Below are 20671 nucleotides of genomic sequence, written 5' to 3' on the forward strand. Positions count from 1 at the left end.
TTCTGTAATTAAAATAAATGAGTAAAATAGTAACATCAGAATCAGTAATTCAAGGTCAGTTACTGATATTTGTTTGAAGCTTAAGTTTGTACAACAGGAAGGCTATTAGGTTTGTTAGTAGTATATGCTGAGCATGCACTTCCAAAAGAGGTTAGAATTAGTTGAGGGTGTACTGAGGGTATATTTGCTTATGCTGTGTCTATGGTTATAATCACAAACTTACCAAAGGTCTCTGTAAAAAAAAAAAAAGAAACAAAAGGAAAAGAAAAGGTTGTTAAACGACTACTCTTAAAAGAATACAGACAAAAAGAAACAAGCAAGAAGATTGATTAGAATAAAAATATTAATTCAAAATCCAGAAACAAATGCAGATTTTTTTTATACAGATATCCATGCTCAAAGGGCCTTTTTTAGCTCAGATTAATGTGACATTTATTAAGAAAAACACATCATATGCCATTTCTGAGATAATTTAGCAGAAATGAGATTGTTAATCACTATTACAATTTGTACAAATGTGTGACTACATTCTCTCTATATACACAAATAAATATGCAATTTGCATTAAGGAGCCAGGATGAAAATGCAAACTTATGTTGGACAAGTTAAAAAGGTATACTTTATAAATGGCTATTGAAAAAGTTCTCCCCCTTTACTATTGCGACTATTGTGTGTTTTGCTTATTCCAGTCCAGAAACAAGTGCAGTGTTTCAGTGTCCCAGAGTAATATTTCCAAATACCAATACTGTAATAGAACAAAAGGCATTACTGATACCAGTATGAAGTAGTTCTGGAAGACAACGAGACTTCTCCACCCCCACTAAACTAAAATAAGGTTAAAGGGCAAGCTTTGTTACAGAAAACTGAGTTATGCATTTTGTTATGCGGCTGTTAGGACAAGAAAGGATTACAAAATATTGTATATAGAGAAGGAATGTCATGCTTAATATTGGAGACAAACGTTTAAGGAAAACCTGAGTGCAGAACACTGATTTGTGTGCTAATCAGACTGTGCGTTTTCCATATTTAATACTTTGATTGATAACCTTGACAAGACATGTCAACCTGCCCTGGAAAGAAAATGTAAATGTGACATACAAATTAAGTGTAATTAAGAAAGAAGGAACATTATTTTCAGGAGTCAGAAAGCCAAATAGTGATTGCAGGGAGTGAAAGCCAGGCTACACGGAAAATTCATTGCCAAGACAAAAAAAAAGTAATCACACAAACCTAAATCTCTGTGTACAATCTTGGATGTAGTAGGCAGGAGAAGGAGTGGGTTAAGTAGCTCCTAAAATATGTCCAGAGCCGGCCTTAAGTGTTCTGGCGCCCTGTGCGGACTACTCCTCTGGCGCCCCCATCCCACAAAAATAGAAAGGGAAAAGATCTCCCCCCTCTGCCCCTTCTCACTATCTACCCCCTCTCCCCCATCTCACTATCTACCCCCTCTGCCCCTTCTCACTGCCCCCCCCTCCCTACTTCTCATTATCCTGACTTACCTGTGATGGGAGCGGGAGGCGTCCGTCTTCCCGCTCTGCCGCGGCGCTCAGCATGAAACGGCGGCACTGCGACGGAGTCACGGAGAGTGAGGGGCGTCGAGCGGTTGCTGAAAACTTCACAAGCGACCGCTCGGTGCCCCTGCCCGGGACTTAAATGAAAACACTTTTTTTTTTTTTTTTTTTTTAACTTGGAACCTGTTTGAATATATACAAATACGGCAAGGAATCATGCAAAAGTGCCCACAATCCTCCTCTCATAATATAAGAATGCTTTAATTTTTCCTATTGGCTGCTATATACATCTGTAAAGCTGGACATGGACAGGTACGATAATAGCCAATAACTAGCAAAGAGTACTGTTTGCTCGATTATAAGACGACCCCCCAAAATCTGAATATTACTTTAGGAAAAAAAGAAAAAGCCTGAATATAAGATGACCCTATAGGAAAAACGTTTTACCAGTAAATGTTAATTCAAGTAAACTAAACAATTTTTTTTTATTAAAAGCTATGATTGAGCTATTATGGGACAGAGTGGCATACAGGGAGGTATAATGCATTTCAGGAGGCAGAGTGGCGTATAGAGGGTTAAAGGGCATTTCTGTAGGCAGAGTGGCATTAAGGGGGTTAAAAGGCATTTCATAGAGCACTCTGCCTATAGAAATGCCTTATGCCCCTATTTAACACCCCCCCCCCCCAACTTACCGGTGCTTCTGACTCCGAGTCCCTAGTGTGTAGTCAGGGCAGCGTGTAGACATCTACGCGATTTGCGTAGGCAACTTCCGCTGCAGCCGGAAGGAGGTGCCGTTAGCAGCAGGGGTTGTCTACGTCCATCACGCATACACCCTTTGACTGTCAGATAGAATTCCCCGCACCGGTGTGGGGAACTCTCCTCTCTGACAGCCTGGGAAGGTCTGCACAATGGATGCAGACAACTCCCGCTGCTAACTGCACCTCCTTCCGGCTGCAGCGAATCGCGTAGACGTTTACACGCCGCCCTGACTACACACCAGGGAGTCAGACGCCCCGGTAAGTTGGGGGGGGGGTTAAATCTGCTCCAAGTTTATCAATTCAGGTGTCCTGCTTTCAGAAATACCTAATTTATATAGATTTTCCATACTTTTCCAGCACTTATAGGGAACATACTATAAGGTGTACATTATTATTATAACGAGTTTGGGGGTTGTGAATGGGGGCAGGAGGGTTATACTGGGTAGATGTGTTAGGGCAATTGGATGTAAGTTTTTTTTCTTTTTTATTATCTTTTTTATATTTTTTGTATTTTTTTATATATATATATTTTTTCAAAAATGGTTAGAGGTCCTCTTAGGGACCTCTTGAATATGTTATTAATGCCAGTGATGTCACAATGACTCACTTGGCTCACTTTATTGTTTTTTTTATTATTATTTATTGTAATTTTTAGTGATTTAAAAAAATATTTTTTTTTAAAAAATCACTAACCTTTTTTTTCCCTCATGGGAGGAGGGTGAGAGACATGGTTTCTCACTCTCCTCCCCGCAATCCCCCTGCACCGATCACACTGTGATCTCTATGCAAGTCCCCACAGACATCGGAGGACAGGATATCCCCTACGGGGGGGATAAGAAAATGTAACATTTTTCATGCCGGAAGCTGTTTTCATCAGATCGAACAGCAGAAAGCCGGCGATGCTGGCTTCTGCTGTCAGGGGGGAGTCCAGGCTGTCAAACAGCCTGATCTCCCATGCAGCGGCAGGGATGTGTCCCTGCCGCTGCAAGAAGGGCAGGACGTACCGGTACATCCATAGGGGATTCTTGGGATGCGTTTACATGCGAAATAATATTTACTAGTAAAAAACTAAAATCTTATAGGGTGGTCCTATATTAAGGCTTTTTCTTTTTTCTAAATTAATATTCAAATTTTGAGGGGTTGTCTTATAATCGAGCAAATACGGTATATATATATAAAAATATTGTGGCAGGGAACCGGGCATGGTGGTGGATGGCATATATATTTCCCAGAAAATACTGCAGTGCAATGTATTATTTGATAACCCCAGGGAGAATGTTTTGTTACCGACAAAATAAAGGAAATTCTGTAGTTAAGTTTGGGTCCCTGGGGTGGAGCATTTGGAGAGAAGGGAGGGCCAGTGCTCCACTCCACAGTCTACTTGCAGGTGATGAAGCCAGTCCAGGAGTTCTGGATCTCCCAGATAGTTAATCACCTGTTAGCAATGAGCAGCAGGGGGCTGCTACAAAAATTGACAGGGCCAGGGAAAAAGGGTTCTTTGGTCTCCACATGAGTGTGGAGACCAGCCCCCACCCTCCCCTGCTGCCTGATTGCTCTATCAAAAGCAATCTTGTGCAGTGTTAACCCCTTCAATGTGGATGGTATGACAAAATCACGGCATTGCAGGGGTTAATATTTGTGCCCGTAAGCTTGTGGGGACAAAATATCAGTCAATGCTGTGCTCCAATGGAGACAGTGATGCTCAGCATTCATATTTAACCCTGTAAGTGCCAAAATAAATGAAAATACCAGGCATATGAGGTGTTTCCAAAAACAGGACAAATACCTAAATACACTTTTTTTCCCATTTGCACTGGTTATATATAGTTTTGATAGGTGGAACTGTGAAAACATTTCCTTTCCACATTTTTAGATATTTTAGAATTTACAGTTGAAGAAAGAAATAGCAAAAACACAAAAACTGCTCTGGTCTTTTAGCGCAAACGTAGTAACAAAAACCCAGTCCTGAAGGGGTTAAAATATTAATAATCCAAGTCTGTCTCTGGGCTCTATTACTGATATCCACAAACCATAAGAGAGGATAATACGTTACCAAATTGTTATTAACCGAGTCCTAGAGGATATACCGTATTTGCTCGATTATAAGACGACCCCCCAAATCTGATTATTAATTTAGGAAAAAAAGAAAAAGCCTTAATATAAGACGACCCTATAGGAAAAAAGTTTTACCAGTAAATGTTAATTCATGTAAACTATTTTTTTTAATAAAAGCTATGATTGAGAAAAATATTTTGGTTTTATTTCCTTCTATTTTCCAACCTGCCCCCCCCCAGTAATGCACATCTGCCCCAGAAATGCCTTATACCCCCTATATGCCACTGTGCCCCATGATATGCATTTTAACCCTATATGCCACTGTGCCCCATGATATGCCTTTTGACCCCCTATGTGCCACTCTGCCTCCAGAAATGCCTTATACCCCTATATGCCACTCTGGCACTAAGGGGGTTAAAAGGCATATTATGGGGCAGAGTGGGATATAGGGAGGTTTAAGGCATTTCAGGAGGCAGAGTGGCGTATAGAGCGTTAAAAAAGGCATTTCTGGAGGCAGAGTGGCATTAAGGGGGTTAAAAGGTATTTCATAGAACACTCTGCCTCCAGAAATGCCTGAGGCCCCCCATGTGCAGTGCGGGGAACTCTGATCTCTGACAGCTGGGGAAGGTCTGCGCAATGGACGCAGACAACCCCCGCTGCTAGCCACACCTCCTTCCGGCTGCAGCGTAAATTGTCTACGCGAATCGCGTAGACATCTGCACACTGCCCCAGCTGCATACCGGGGACTCAGAAGCACCGGTAAGTGGGGCGGGGGGGGAAGACATGAGGATCCAGGTCCCCTGCAGCTGCGGGGATCTGGATCTTAGTCGTCTCATAGTCAGACCTATTTGAGGTCTGATTATAAGACGAGCATTTGCTCTGAAATAAACCTTGTCTTATAATCGAGCAAATATGGTATATACATGTTTCCCCAGGGTGGGTTTCATATATATCACACCAGCCAGTACAATAAAGTGAGAGAGACTATGAGAGAGTGTGAGAGAGAGAAAAAAAAGCCCTGGATGTGTCTGCTTCCTTATGAATAGAAGTTGACTATGAGGCCATAAAATCTGCCTTGTTAAAAAGTTTTAACCTCCCCCCTGAATTCTACAGGAAAAAACTTCGAGAGATGCAGCAAGCTACATCAGAGAGTTGCACCGAATATGCGCGAGAGCTTCGGACTGTTTTCCAGCAATGGACCGGAGGCCTACAAGTTACTACATATAAGGCCCTGGAGGATCTGATGATTTTGGAGCAGTTCCTGAGGACACAAAGTCCGGAGGCCCGAGAGTGGATTCTGGACAGAAAACCTAAGACCACGGCAGAGGCGGCAGATCTGGGTAACGATTATGCCAACAACCGTACCTCAACAACCAAACGGGTACCAGCATCACAGGGACCATCTACGTGGAAAGGAGCAGCCTACCAGTCAGACTCCTAAGCCAGCAGGGAGACCATCACCCCCACCTTTCATAACCAACAGAGCAGGGGCCACATCTGGCCAGCTGGATACCCGCCGGTGTTATCGGTGTAACCAGACTGGGCACTTGAGTGTCACCTGCCCTTCTAAGAGGCCATCTCCACGGACAAATGGAAATGGAGGTGCAGCTGGGGGAGCTGCACCTGTTTTATTTGTGGCTAGACCGAAGGAGGCACAAGGAGACAACTTGCAGTGTGTAACAGTTGGGACCGTGTGACTATAGGCCTTCTGGACACTGGAGCTTCCTGCACTTTGGTCCCTCCAGAAGTTGTGAACAAAGTGGATATTATCCCAGGGAAAACTATGACTATTAAAGGAATTGATGGATTGCTCCCCGCAGTGCCTATGGCCCGGGTGTACCTTGATTGGGGTGCGGGAAAAGGATTGCGGGAGGTGGGAATCTCTGAGGATATTCCTGCGAATATATTGTGGGGTAGTGATTTGGGACAAAGCCTGTGACCCAGGAGGGGTATCGATGAATCTTGAACAAACGGAGGTACTGTGTGAAACCTGGGGGGATACAGGCAGGATTTGGGGGTTAATTTGATATAACTGATGCCTTGTTAAGGGGTGAAGTGAGTTAATCCAGAGGCCTGGTGCTATTAACCCCTTCATGCCCACTCCCTCCACACCGTCACGGCTTGACAAGTAGTCCTGACCGTGACAAGTGCTCAGAGAGCAAGGCTTTTCTTTTTGTTTGTTTTATATTTATGTTTGTTTGCCAGACCTTTTAATAAAAAATCCCAGCTCACAATTATATAGATACATACAAACATACACAGAAGTAGCCCTTTGTTAAATCACATTTGTAAACAGATCTTAGGGGGCCTTTTTATTTTGTCTTTAGGAAGCACCATCTCTAATATTTGTGCCTGTACAATTCTGTTTAACCAAAGGCGTATTTGCATGCATAACCTTCTGGCAAAATAGCTAACAATACACATTGGTGAAAGAATTGTTTTAAAGCCCTTCATTGTCACCAGATATTGATGCAACACAGCTCTAAACTCTACTCTAAAATGCTCACAAATATAAATTTTCAAGCTTTTCACAAGTGCATTCTGCCTGGTAGATATATATTTTAAGATAAGGAGGTCTCATTGGCTGATAAATTATTTTAGTATGCACAATTATTTTAGTATTCACAATACTGGAGAAACAAGAGTGTTAAAATGTAGCTATTAAAAAGGGACAAACATAGATAGCTCTACAAACAAACTAAATTAGAAGAGGAGAGGGACTACAAGTCCTAGTTTATCATCCCCACACCAACGATCTCCCTGTCCTATTTAACATCATTTCATGTGTCGACTCCTTCTAGGTGAGACATATGATTATAAGTAATCCCTCCTATTATTGACGTGATTAAGAAATATGTTGTATGAATGATGAATGAATGTAAGTGGACAGTCTCACAATATGAACAACAATTTAGATTTGAACTAATATAATGCGAATGTGATGCAATCAATATAATGCTGTTGATGTTCCTGTTGTGATTGCTAAAAAATGTGTTAAATAAAATTTATAAAAAAAAAAAAAAAGGGGACAAAGTCCAAAAACACAATGCATATTAGAGTCCTTTGTAAGAACTTTAATACGCATTAAACGTGGGGAAAAAGCACCACATGGAGAGGCTGCAGATCCCCACCTCCTCCTTGGTCGGTAGATTTGTGCCATTGATTGGCTGTTTGGAGCAAGTATGTCATGTGTCAGAAGATGTTTGGCTGAGCATATCTCCTGCGTGGAATATAACTGGGGATGTGGGAAAAAGGCTAAATGCACATGAAGGAATTCTGCAAATCTGCATTTCTGTGTGCATGGGGCAACATGTAAATTTTAAGGAAAAACTCAGTTTTCAAATGCATATGACAGCTTGATTTGCCCTACTCCTTTATTTTCTTATTTATTGTCTTATGACTCTTCTTTATCATTTACTTTTTAGGTTTGGATGTTGCCACAACCTAATTTATCATCAAAACTCATTTTTTTAACAATTAAGGTTTGTTGTACATGTACCCTAGCATAAGAGTTACTACACAGCCTATCTACACACTTGCTTTTAGTCTATACCTTGGTACAGTCTTTGTTTTGTTTTAAATTGACACATACCAAGATACCCATATTCCCCCAAGTATAAGAAGCTCCCATGTATAAGATGCACCTTAATTTTGGGGGCCGAAATTCTAAAAAATATATATTACATAAATGTATTGTATTGGCTGCCTGGGCATGATAGGAGTGTGATTGATGTTAGCTGCTAGCAATTGTTAGCAATCACACTCCTATCATGCTCAGGCAGCCAGTACATGCACATTACTCTTAGCCTCCCTGTGCCCCCTACACACGGATCCATGCAATCACACACATATATCCATTCATTTACTCCCCCACCTTACCTGAACTGTAGATCTTCTGGTGCCACTCGCAGACTTCCATGGGGGCCGCTGTTTCCCTCTGCGTTGCTCAAACAGGAACGGAGTGGAGTCATGTGATGCGATGTGCATTCACGTGACTCCACTGGGTTCGTGTGCAGCCGCGACAGATCAAGAGACACTGCTGAGCACCAGAGGTAAGCAGCAGGTCCCCTTTCCAGTAAAAAAAAATTAACCACTACTGTATAAGACGCACCCAATTTTTAGACCCCAATTTTTTTTACAAAAAAAAAGATGGTTTTATGAAAGTAGTTCACAAATTAAGATGTATTTTGTATTGCTTGATGCTGTATAGACATTTTGTTTTGAAGCATTACTTCCTTCAATGCCAAACAAGTGCTTAAATCAGGAGAAGAGTTAGTGATTCATCTTTGACCTAGAAACCTGCACAATGTAAACCACCCTAACACCTTACATGAAAAGGTGCACCCTAGAGACCTATAATAACGACACTGAACGTCATGATTACATTAGCTGTGTGTGGACGGTTCCTGAAACAGTCACTGAAGCTCCCCATGCTGGAAGGTAGTGGTGGTGATCAGTCAGCAGCCTCAGAGAGCGTAAAAAATAATAAAAATAATTGATTGCTGCCTTAAGTCGGTAATCATTGTATGGAACATGCCAGCCTACTACATGCTACTATGCCATCAAAAGTAAACAAATGTCAATAAAAGCGTGCCCACCAAATACTAGATGACCTATGGTTAGACCGGCACACTGGAAAAAAGCAGAGGAACGGCTCTGAAAACCGCCCAATTAAAAAATAAATAAAAAAGAACCCTATCATATCCTTTTTTGTCTAACAAATAGGCTGTTGACTATAACTCCCATTTCTCTCAGACAAGGTGATGCTAAAGGTGAACTGCCTACAAACGTGGGTGCACTAGAAGAGTAAAAGGCTGGCATACTTGTGAAAACAGTATGTCAATTTCAAACACTTTTCTCCTTGCTGTCCATGGCTGCTTTCCACACCTACAAATTCCCCAGCAAGTTCACTGGGTAAAATCAAGATCAGAAAGATGAAAGAACCTCACTTCTTGAAAAGCCTGTAATCCAAGTCACTCTTGTCAGTCCAAACTTTTTTGTGCCTCTGTACCAACAAATATTTGATGCAATATTAAGCTTACCAGATTTAAGCTGCCTGATTCTACCATTACTGGAGGAAGGGTCGACTGGAAGGAAGTCTTTAAACCAAGTTATCTCAGGATCTGGATTTCCGCTGGCAGCGCACAGCATAGTGGCTGTCCTTGTGCGTTCCACCACCTTTAACTGGGGACCCATATCAATATTTGGAAAGCCATGAGGCAGCTGGTCTTCTGCACAGAGAGACAGTTAAAACACATTTTGTAAAAGAGTGGTGGTAAAAATGGTTAGGTAAAAACAAAACCTGCATAGACATTAAAAACAAAAAGATTAAATTACAAACAAATATATATATATATATATATATATATATATATATATATATATATATATATCATACTGGTCGCATCTGATTATAGGAAAAATACACATTAGTGGAATGGTAAAACAGTATTTTATCTAATGAACAGGAATACATGTATTTTACCATTTTTGGTATCTATTATACAGTTAGTCAGCATATGTTATATACAAACAGAAAACCAATATCCATTTTAAGGTGCCCCCCCTTAATTCATAATGCATGCTATATAAAACAAATAATAATAATAATAATAATAATAATAATAATAATGTGTGTGTGTGGTGCCAAGCCCAATTAGCACTGTGGCTACCCACTTGTTCATAAAGCACTTACTAGACTTTCAGAGTTATTTTTAAGTTATATGTTCTTAGTCAAGTATAAATTTTTCATCAAAAGAATATATACGCATTGTATTGTAAAATTCATAATCTGAATTCTCTGATTTGTGTCTGTTACCTCTCAAAACGGTCAGCTTGGCACTGACTGTAACTTCGCCGTGTGTGTTCTGTGCAACACATTCATAAACATTCTCATCACGTGGTGTACGCAGTGGTTGAATACGCAGTACTGCCCCAGCACCCTCGTCAAATTCTATAGTCTAGTAGGGGGTGAAAAAAAACGTTACTGGCAAACAGGTTTATAAAACAGCATTACTGAAACAAGAAAGACGTTTCTTAGATCATACATTTTTGCATCTTTCTGCCAACATATGGATATATATTGATGTTTAAAGCTTGCAGAAATGCATTATAAATGAGAATGAATTACAATATATTTTAGAAAACAAAACTGAAGGTAGGATGTGTTTTTCATAGGCTATCAAGAAGTAAATGGAAATGTTTCATTTAAAAGTTTGTTTCTTACAGTGTCTGTTTTATAGGATTATTAATATTTAAATGTAAAGTGACTAATTTTGTGCCTAGTGAGGCTTCACATGGGACAATGGTAATTAGGTGAGATAGCAAGAAAGGAAGCTAGAGAAACACACAGCTAAGTTTGCACTGTGTGAGGTATGAGATACCAAAGGATTTCAAGCATTTATTTGCTAAGGGATATAACCTTTTTAGCCAGGCAACATGCTGCATGCTCCTTTGAAATGAATACACATTATATGCCTTTTGGATTTTTGATATATAAATTCTGCATATGATTCAGGGCAGTTCATTAAACAGAATAAAATAAACTGTAGGATCCTTGTATAACCAAGGCAAACTGTTGTGAAATGCTTTTTATATATGATGATAGTTTAAACTAAGATCTCCAAGTTAAGGCACTGTGGGATCAAATTTGTGTACTGGGTTCAGAACTCAAATTAAGTCTATGCAGTAACATAATTCAGGGAAATATAACTTCAGAGAGACACAAAAGTAACTTGTTCTGATTAAATATGGTTAGTTTCTAAAATAAAATACATTTCTATCACTTTTACTTTATATCACACTCCCCTGTGCTACTTGTGAGATTACATTAAATAATCTAACCAACTAAATATGCATTATATATAGTTATGTACCATTTGCATCTACTACTCCAAAATAGTTGTGTTATTGTTCCTGCAAAATTTATGTATATATAAAAAAAATCATGTGAGATGGGAGCATTTTTCCATGAATATTTCTCTTTTTGTAAATCTTCCACCTGACAGTAATGTATTTGTTGTGGCAGCTATTGAATGGATCAACTAGGATAGGGGTCGACAAATTTGCTTTGGATCTAGGAGTCATGTTATTTTCCTGGCGCCCCGGTTTTGTTGAGTCTTGCCATACACTAACATATATAATCACACTCTAACACCATACAGTAAAAGACGCACACTTACATCTTATACTCACAAACACTAACACCTTACAGTAACATATGCTAACATTCTACGCTCATGTACACACATGCTACCAATACACACGCTCCAACACTAATACACACGCTCCAACACCACTGGCCGACATACACTCACACTAATGTCATATTGTAATAAACACCACAATACACACTAAAACCACTAATACACATATGCACACATATACACTGGCTAACACTATACATACATAAAATTACACACTAATGCTATGGGGGGACACACCGACTCCAACACAATACAGTAGACAATCATTCTGGCGCTATACATTTACATATACACACTGATACTACAGTATACACCGCAAAACAATCACAGATTATACATCCAATACATATACACATGGACTCTAAAACTACAGTATACACATACATACACAGACTGAAATACTATACATTCACACACATACCCACTGGCTCTGAAACTACAGTATACACACACACTGACTCCAGCACTATAAATATACATAAAAAATCTGACACTATAGCATACACACATCACATTCACATCACTACTCCACCTCCCTCTCTGTCTCACCTCATGGAAACCAGGCACGCAGCTGTCTGTTATACCATAGTGAATCCGGCACCCTGTGCTTTTCTGTGGGGGTGGGCGAATGCCGTGCATTACATGACTCCAATGGGAGCCTCACGGCAACCACTACACCATGCCCCGCAAGAACGCATAGGGTGTGGATTCATGGTGGCAGCCCTGCAAAACCCCGGGTTTGTCGAGTCCTAAAGCAGGAGAAGAGCACTATCTTCAGGACAGAAAATTTATACTAAAATTATTCAGCAGACAATGCACCTACAAGTTCAAGGAATGTTGACCCCCAGTCTCATCTTTCCTAACCACTGCAGTGTCCATATACAGATATACTTTTGAAAATACAACTTAATTCCACTGCAGGACAAATAATGATGTAACTAGAAGGTTGGTGGTGTACCAATGCAAAGGAAGAGCAGTGGTTGCTACTTGATCGATTCCAAGCCGTTGATTTTGTGAAACCATGAACGCAGCATCACAGCATAGAAATGCTTGGCAATATAATCAATGACAGCCCTGAAACTTCTTCTGTAATGATTTTTAATACTAGATTAGTAATTTAATCTATTTATATTTCTCACCTCAAATCTTTGTGAATTCACTTTCTTGCCTCGTTTGTTCCATGTAACACGTGGTTTAGGGTCACCTGTTGCTTGGCACACAAAAGAAGCCACACCCCCAGAAACACCAATTTCATCTGTTGGCTTTTTGATGAATTCTGGAAGACCTATCAAAAGAAAATACATTCTCATTTCAGCCATAAAACATGGAAAGGTCTCATAAAGTGATAGTCCACAATATGAGGCATAGATATTTCGGTCCAGGTAGAGGGGAAGGACTGTATAATGCCTATCAATGGTTTGTATTGGGCGGCTTAAGAAGGAGGTTATACTATGCATATTCCTTCTTCAACTTTTCTTTTCTCTCTTGTTTCTCTCTTCCTTTTGTTTCACTCTTTTTTCCTATTTCCCTAAGTCGGGGGTAAAAAATTTTAAAGCGGATAATATGGTACGTTTTATTTCGTTAAATGTACAAGGGTTGAACACTCCTCAGAAGAGATCCTCATTAGTGAAGCTATTAAAAAAAGAAAAAATTGATATATGCTTTTTACAAAAAACTCATTGGTTAAGTTCTCGTAATATCTCCTTAACCCCTTGGCTGCTAAGCCATTTCCCACCCTGGTGCTAAGCTGGTTTTCGGCATTTTGGTGCATCTCACGTTTAAATGCGTTTAGAGGTAAATTTCTTGGGAATAAACTATACAAACCATATATTGTTTTTTTCAGCACACCCAGCAGATTCCAAATATACAATTTTTATATGTGTATGTCTCATTAGGTTTGCAAAATAAATCCAAAAATGGGAAAAAAGTGTAATTTTTCACTTCCGACTCAATAAAAACTAGTTCGTAATGTTATTTTTCTAAACTCTAATATCAAAAGCTGTGTTGCTAAATATTCGTAGTAGGTAACCGGTCTAAAATAAACAGAAACTGAGAACAGTAGACTGTGTTTTTCTAATATTTTATAGCTAAAAGTTAAATTTATTAGACTATCACAAAAGACATCTTTAAATTTAATGCATGGCTGCCGTCAATTAAACAGCTCTAGCTGCCCGGGATGTTAAAATATGCCAACAAAACTATATATTTTTAGAAACTACACCCCCAGCTGCAGCAAATGAGGTCTTAGTTGTATTTGTATCACAAATCTGACGTGCACAACAAATAAGTGAATATCACACTTCTAAAAATTAAATTAAAAGCGACAAGTTCATTTATGTCTTGCGCACACCAGTCTTGTGCTACGAATACATGCAGCCCCTCATTTGATGCGCCAAGGGATGTAGTTTCTGAAAATATATACTTTATGTACCATAATTTAACTTTCCAGCTGTCTAGAGCTGTCTAAATGCAGGCATCACCCCTAAATGTTTTAAGATAATTTTTTAACAAGATTCTCCAATCTGCCATATCTGAAGTTAAAGTGGTCTAGACATCTGAGAAGTTAAATTAGGGTACATAAAGTACACATTTCAAGAAACTACACCCCTTGGAGCTTCAAATGAGGGGTTACATGTATTTCTAGGACAAAAGTTGAGTGCACAAATAATGATGGAATATGTCGCTTTGGCTAGAAAATATGTTTTTTCTAACCATAGCGACATGTTCATTTGTGTCTTGCGCACTCCAGGTTTGTACTAGAAACACATGCAGCCCCTCATTTGATGCGCCAAGGGGTGTAGTTTTTGCAAATATGTACTTTTTGTGCCATAATTTAACTTCTTACGTGAGCAGTAATGCCACGTCAAGGCTTCAACCCTAATTACTGACCATCCACACACCTTTCATAATCTCCATTCACTCGCAGAAGCACACACCATACTTTCCATACATTCACTCACAGAAGCACACACTATTCTTTCCCCTTACAATCCCAAAGAAATGAGGGTAAAGCGAGAAAAAAAATCACTTTTACAGAAAAATAAGTTTTGCAGTAAAAATGCAAGGCGCTCCAGCGATGAGATGGTTACTCACGTACCGCACAGGCTAAATGGCTGATTTTAATAATTTTTTCAGTTCATCAGGATTTCAAAAATTGCCTTCCTCTACCATTGGCTAAATTTAACCCCATGATCAAAGGGATCATGGGGTTAAAATTTTGTATCGGCCATTTTTAAAAAGGGAATGTGACTTTTTCATCGCTATATGATGACTGTGGTAACATTGGCTACCACAGTGATCATTTACCTAGAATACTTAAACTTTTTTATTTTTTTTTTAAGTTAAACTAGTTTAGGTTTAGATAATTGAATTTGGGGGTCTCTAGGCAATTTTGATCTTTATTTATTTGCCTTTAGGAGACCCCCAAATCACTTTTTTTTTACTTTTTTTGTACATTTTTATTTTTTTAACTTTATATTTTTTATTCTTTTTTCACAAGCATTATACTAGGGCTGCAACTAACGATTATTTTAATAATCGATTAGTTGGCCGATTATTTTTTCGATTAATCGATTAATCGGATAAAAAAACAATATGCAAATTTTTTGTTTATTTAAAATAATTTAATGAACTGGATGTTAAAAAACAACTTAAAATTTACATTAACATTCTTATTTTGTTATGATGTAATAAAAAAACAATATTTTCAAAGTACAAAAACCCAAACACAATATTTATGAAACAAAGTAACCCCAAACATTCTGAAAAGAGGTGGACTATTACTGTTCAAGAAACTTTGCACCCAGCACTTTGCACCCAGCACTTTGCACCCGGCACTTTGCACCCAGCCCTGGCACTTTTCACCCAGCACTTTGCCCCACCCCTGGCACTTTGCACCCGGCACTTTGCACCCGGCACTTTGCACCCAGCCCTGGCACTTTGCACCCAGAACTTTGCACTCAGCCCTGGCACTTTGCACCCAGCACTTTGCACCCGGCACTTTGCACCCAGCCCTGGCACTTTGCACCCAGCCCTGGCACTTTGCACCCAGAACTTTGCACCCAGCCCTGGCACTTTGCACCCAGCCCTGGCACTTTGCACCCAGCACTTTGCACCCAGCCCTGGCACTTTGCACCCAGAACTTTGCACCCAGCCCTGGCACTTTGCACCCAGCCCTGGCACTTTGCACCCAGCCCTGGCACTTTGCACTGTGCCCCTGCACCCAGTCTCCAACTCTGCCCTGCACCCAGCCCTGCCCCCACATTCTGCCCTGCCCCCACACTCACACCCTGCACCCACTCTGCTCTGCACCCACACTCACACTCTGCCCTGCACCCAGTCTCCAACTCTGCCCTGCACCCCCACCCCCACTCTGCCCTGCACCCAGTCTCCTGCCCTGCCCCCACACTCACACCCTGCCCTGCATCCCCACCCCGCCCTGCACTCAGTCTCCTACCCTGGCCTGCCCCCCCCACCCCCACTCTGCCCTGCATCCCCTGAAACCCCCGCAAATCGCTCTGTGCGAATGGAGCCACTCGCACAGAGCGGTTCGCTCTGTGCGAATGGAGCCACTCGCACAGAGCGAACCTCTCTGTGCGAATGGAGCCACTCGCACAGAGCGAACCGCTCTGTGCGAACGGAGCCACTCGCACAGAGCGAACAGCTCTGTGCGAACGGAGCCACTCGCACAGAGCGAACCGCTCTGTGCGAACGGAGCCACTCGCACAGAGCGAACCGCTCTGTGCGAACGGAGCCACTCGCACAGAGCGAACCGCAACTAAAAGAAGGCGCGTGTAGCGGAAGCGGGGAACGCTCGCGGAGGTAAGTAAAAGGAGCCGAGTGCTCCAACAACGAATCGATCACTCGATTAATCGATAACGGAAATCGTCGACAACGATTTCCGTTATCGATTATTATCGATTTTATCGATTCGTTGTTTCAGCCCTACATTATACCGTTGGAAAGGTGAGGCGATTACCTGACAATTGTCAGTTTTCAATAAAGTTGCACGGTGACGTCATCGTGATACCCTTCAATATGAGGGGCAGATCGCCGGGGTAGGTGGTGATGGGGGTCCACAGACCTCCATCAAGGTAGGGTAGTGCTAGCAACGGCATGGTGCCGTCGTTAGCATCTGACTGGGACTGCTAGCGACGGCACCATGCCGTCGTTAGCAGTCAAGGGGTTAAAGAGCAATTATATAGCAAATATTATTGCATCTTCTTTACAAGATAAAAAAAAGAGAGGTGTCGCTGTTATCACTTCAACTAACATAAAGTTTGAAATTATATTTCAAGACATTGATTTAGAAGCTAGATATGTGATTATAGTATGTAAGATACAGGATCAATTGTACACGCTAATTAATCTATACACTCCAAACACTGGCACAACCAATTTCATAGAAGATTTATTTGATAAAGCAGAAAGATATATTAGTGGCACTCTTATCATGGCAGGAGACTTCAATACAATTCCAGATATTAAAATGGATAAAATACTAAGAAGAGGAGAAATCTTGGATAAAAGAATAGAAAGATCAGCTAAAAGTCTGACAATTTTTTTCAAAAAACATAATTTATATGATAACTGGAGAGTGTTCAATCCTACTTTAAAAGAATTCACTCATTTTTCTGCACCTTATGCCTCGTATGCGCGGATAGACTTAATGATAGGAAATTACTCCTTGGTAAATAATACCAAAAAAATTCTGATTAAAGACATAATATGGTCAGACCATAATGCCATCATCTGTGAGATCCTTTCTAAACATCCAATAAAAATACCTAGAGAATGGAGAATAAACCATAGGATAATAAACCAGCAACAACATACATAATTCCTGCAGAAATCTATCAAACTTTATTTCCAAGAGAATGATGACGAAATAATATCTCGTTCCACTCTTTGGTGCGCTTTTAAAAGTGTCACTCGAGGTCATCTCATCAAAATTGGAAAGATAGTTAGCTACCTGTAGGTTTACACTCCAGCATTGCAGAAGTTACTCCTGCGCATGTTAAGTGGCACTCTAGCACGGTGGGGGTTACCTACCTGTCTGACGGTTCTGCACCCCAAAGTGGGTGAGGTTCTTGTACCACACTTACACACACACGTATATGTCCACATGTGCCACTCGGCTTATTTGTGATTAGGGCCCCCCACGCTGCAATGGCACTCTGTTGCAGAGGTTACCCCACGGTTGCTTATTACTGTCTGCATTATGGGGTTAACTACATGTCTGACAGCTTTCCACCCCAGTATGGGATCGCTTACCCCCGCATCCACGCACGTATACATGTACACATGTACTTCTTGGCTTGTCCATGATTGGGACCCCCCATGCTGACTTAGCACTCTGTTAGTGCAGAGATTACCACCCAGTATGGGATTGCTTACCCCCGCATCCACACGCACACGCACACCTATATGTACACATGTACTTCTTGGCTTGTCCATGATTAGGGCCCCCCATGCTGCCTTAGCACTCTGTTAGTGTAGAGGTTACCCCCTCGTTAATTCTTAATGCCTGCATTACAGGGGCTAACTACGTGTCTGGCAGCTTTCCACTCCAATATAGATGGGATTGCTTACCTACGCCTCCACACGCACACGCACACATACATGTACACAGGTGCTTCTTGGCTTGTCCATGATGAGGGCCCCCCGTGCTGACTTAGCACTCTGTTAGTGCAGAGGTTGCCCCCTTGTTAATTCTTAATGCCTGCATTATAGGGGCTAACTACGTGTCTGGCAGCTTTCCACTCCAATATAGTTGGGATTGCTTACCTACGCCTCCACACGCACACGCACACATACATGTACACAGGTGCTTATTGGCTTGTCCATGATGAGGGCCCCCCGTGCTGACTTAGCACTCTGTTAGTGCAGAGGTTGCCCCCTTGTTAATTCTTAATGCCTGCATTATAGGGGCTCGCCACATGTCTGGCAGCTTTCCACCCCACTATGGATGGGATTGCTTACCCACGCATCCATACGCCCACGCACACATACATGTACACAGGTACTTCTTGGCTTGTCCATGATTGGGGCCCCCCATGCTGACTTACCACCTTAGTGCAGAGGTTTCCCCCTCGTTTATTCTTAATGCCAGCATTATAAGGGTTGGTGCACAACCATAGGTCCGCACTCTTTGGTTTTTTTGTGGGGTCGCCCATCTTTGGCCCCCTCACCATGTATGCGCATATATGTTGATTGGCTCCTTGTGGCCTTGGTTCATATGTGATTACTTACCTGCACCTTCTACCCTTTTTTTGTTTTTGTTTTTTGTTTTCTTTCTCATATGGTTACCATGGGCTGATGTTTCCTCGCCCTTTGTATGTACTTCTTTTCCTCCGAACCCCTCTGGTTTTCGGTGGGAATAAATTGTGGCTTAGTCTCGGCTGTCACGATTCTGGCCTAAAACTCGATTGTATAGTTTTTTCTCCTTGTCTCTTTTTGTCGTCTGTCCTGTTAGTTCTCCCCCTTGTGTGTGTTATTGTGTTTGTCTTCCTTTGTTTTTCCTATTCTCCTGCCTTCTGTTGACTATGTCTTCTATTACGCTGCTCTCGATCAACGCTAAGGGCCTTAATACTATCCATAAACGTCATATGCTTCTTCAGGAAGCGAGATCACGTAACGCCTCTGTCATTATGGTTCAAGAAACTCATCTCCTCAAATCGAGGACTCCTCGTTTGACCTCTAAATACTACCCCTTAGACTTCCACGCTTCTTCTACTTCCAAGAAACTCGGAGTGGCTATTTTATTTCGCAGAGATGTCCAGTTCCAACTCCTTTCGAAAATCTGTGACCCTCAAGGTCGCTTTCTCATCCTCCATGGCACTCTCAACGGTTTGGTGTGCACGTTCCTCAATGTCTACGCTCCTAATACTCATCAGCTCTCTTTCCTGGACCGTGTCTTCACCAAGTTACGTAGGGTTGCTGCTGGCCGGATTTTTGTTGGAGGGGATTTTAATTTACTACCGATCCCGTCTCTTGACTCTTCTGCTAAGATGTCGTCCAAGTATTTGAAGTCTCTGACCGTTCAAAGTTCTCGTTTCCAGGACTTGTTGCACCAGCATTTGTTGTTCGACTCCTGGAGGGTCACCCATCCCCTCGACAGAGATTATTCGTTCTACTCGGCAGCACACGCCAGTTACTCCAGAATTGACTTGATTCTTGTGGATAAACTTACCTTGCAAACAATCACGCAAGCGGACATAGGCTCTATAACGTGGTCCGACCATGCTCCTATATGGACTTCCTTTGACCTGTTTCCCCGGAGCGCGGCTTCCTCTAGGTGGAGGCTGAATGAAAGTTTGCTACAGCATACCGATGTTTCTACTGCAGTTTCTGATTCCCTTGTGGATTATTTTCAGCTCAACGATACTCCCGACGTTGCTCCTACCACTCTGTGGCTGGCTCATAAAGCTGTTGTTCGGGGCTGTTTCATTAAATTGGCGTCTAGACGTGAGCGGGACTATGCGCAATCCATTTCTGATCTGACACAGCGTCTGGCAGCGCTGGAGCTGTCTAATAAGATGTCGTGGTCTGAGGATACCTACCGTCAATTTATGGCTGTTAAATCAGATATCCTCCGCCTTCAACTACAACGCACTGAATATATGCTCCGCAGGCTCCAGCAGACCTATTACGCTAAGGGCAATAAGGCGGACTCTTTGCTTGCTAAAAAGCTTACCCAGCGCTCGGCCCAGATCTCGGCGCAGTATAACCAGGCTCCTGATGGTCGACGGCTTTATAACCCTAAAGATATCGGGGACAGTTTTGCGGACTATTACGACTCTTTATATAATCTGCACTCCCAGCCACATACTGCCCAGCCGTCGCAGGCCTCCATTGCTGCCTTTCTACGGTCGCTCCCTATCCCTGCTTTGTCCACTACGCATTGGGACTCTCTTGTTGCTCCTCCGTCGATTGAGGAAATAGAGGCAGTTCTCCAGGGGCTTAAGCCTCATAAGGCGCCTGGGCCAGATGGCCTTCCAAATTCGTATTATCAGAAATTTCGTGACATACTGGCCCCGCGTCTCTGCTCCCTGTTTAGTCATCTTCTGTCTGCATCGTCTGTACCGAGTGAAATGACGGAGGCGCAGATTGTTACCATTCCCAAGCCGGGCAAATCTCCCAC

The 20671-nt window shown here is 41.7% G+C and overlaps 1 protein-coding gene across 10 annotated transcripts in view; it reads right to left on the reverse strand.

The window, feature by feature from the left end:
- The window catches only part of LOC149277327 (receptor-type tyrosine-protein phosphatase S-like), a 74299-nt gene extending 61496 nt beyond the window's left edge, over positions 1 to 12803 (reverse strand). For 4 of the 10 annotated variants that reach the window (XM_089503060.1, XM_089503055.1, XM_089503056.1 and 1 more), the window contains exons 1-3: positions 12669 to 12803; positions 10143 to 10284; positions 9367 to 9555 (exon numbers count right to left, since the gene is read on the reverse strand). In XM_089503060.1, coding sequence (XP_089359186.1) covers positions 9367 to 9520 — 154 coding nt within the window. In that variant the 5' untranslated portion in view covers positions 9521 to 9555; positions 10143 to 10284; positions 12669 to 12803. Of the gene's footprint in view, positions 1 to 223; positions 233 to 9366; positions 9556 to 10142; positions 10285 to 12668 lie in introns of all 10 variants that reach the window. The other 6 variants (XM_089503062.1, XM_089503061.1, XM_089503057.1 and 3 more) reach the window with 3 other exon arrangements.
- Between the last annotated feature and the right edge of the window lie 7868 nt (positions 12804 to 20671).

The sequence above is a fragment of the Sceloporus occidentalis genome, unplaced genomic scaffold (genome assembly GCF_023333645.1).
Source record: "Sceloporus occidentalis isolate IW3139 unplaced genomic scaffold, rSceOcc1.0.p SCAF_218, whole genome shotgun sequence".
Taxonomy (NCBI): Eukaryota; Metazoa; Chordata; class Lepidosauria; order Squamata; family Phrynosomatidae; genus Sceloporus; species Sceloporus occidentalis.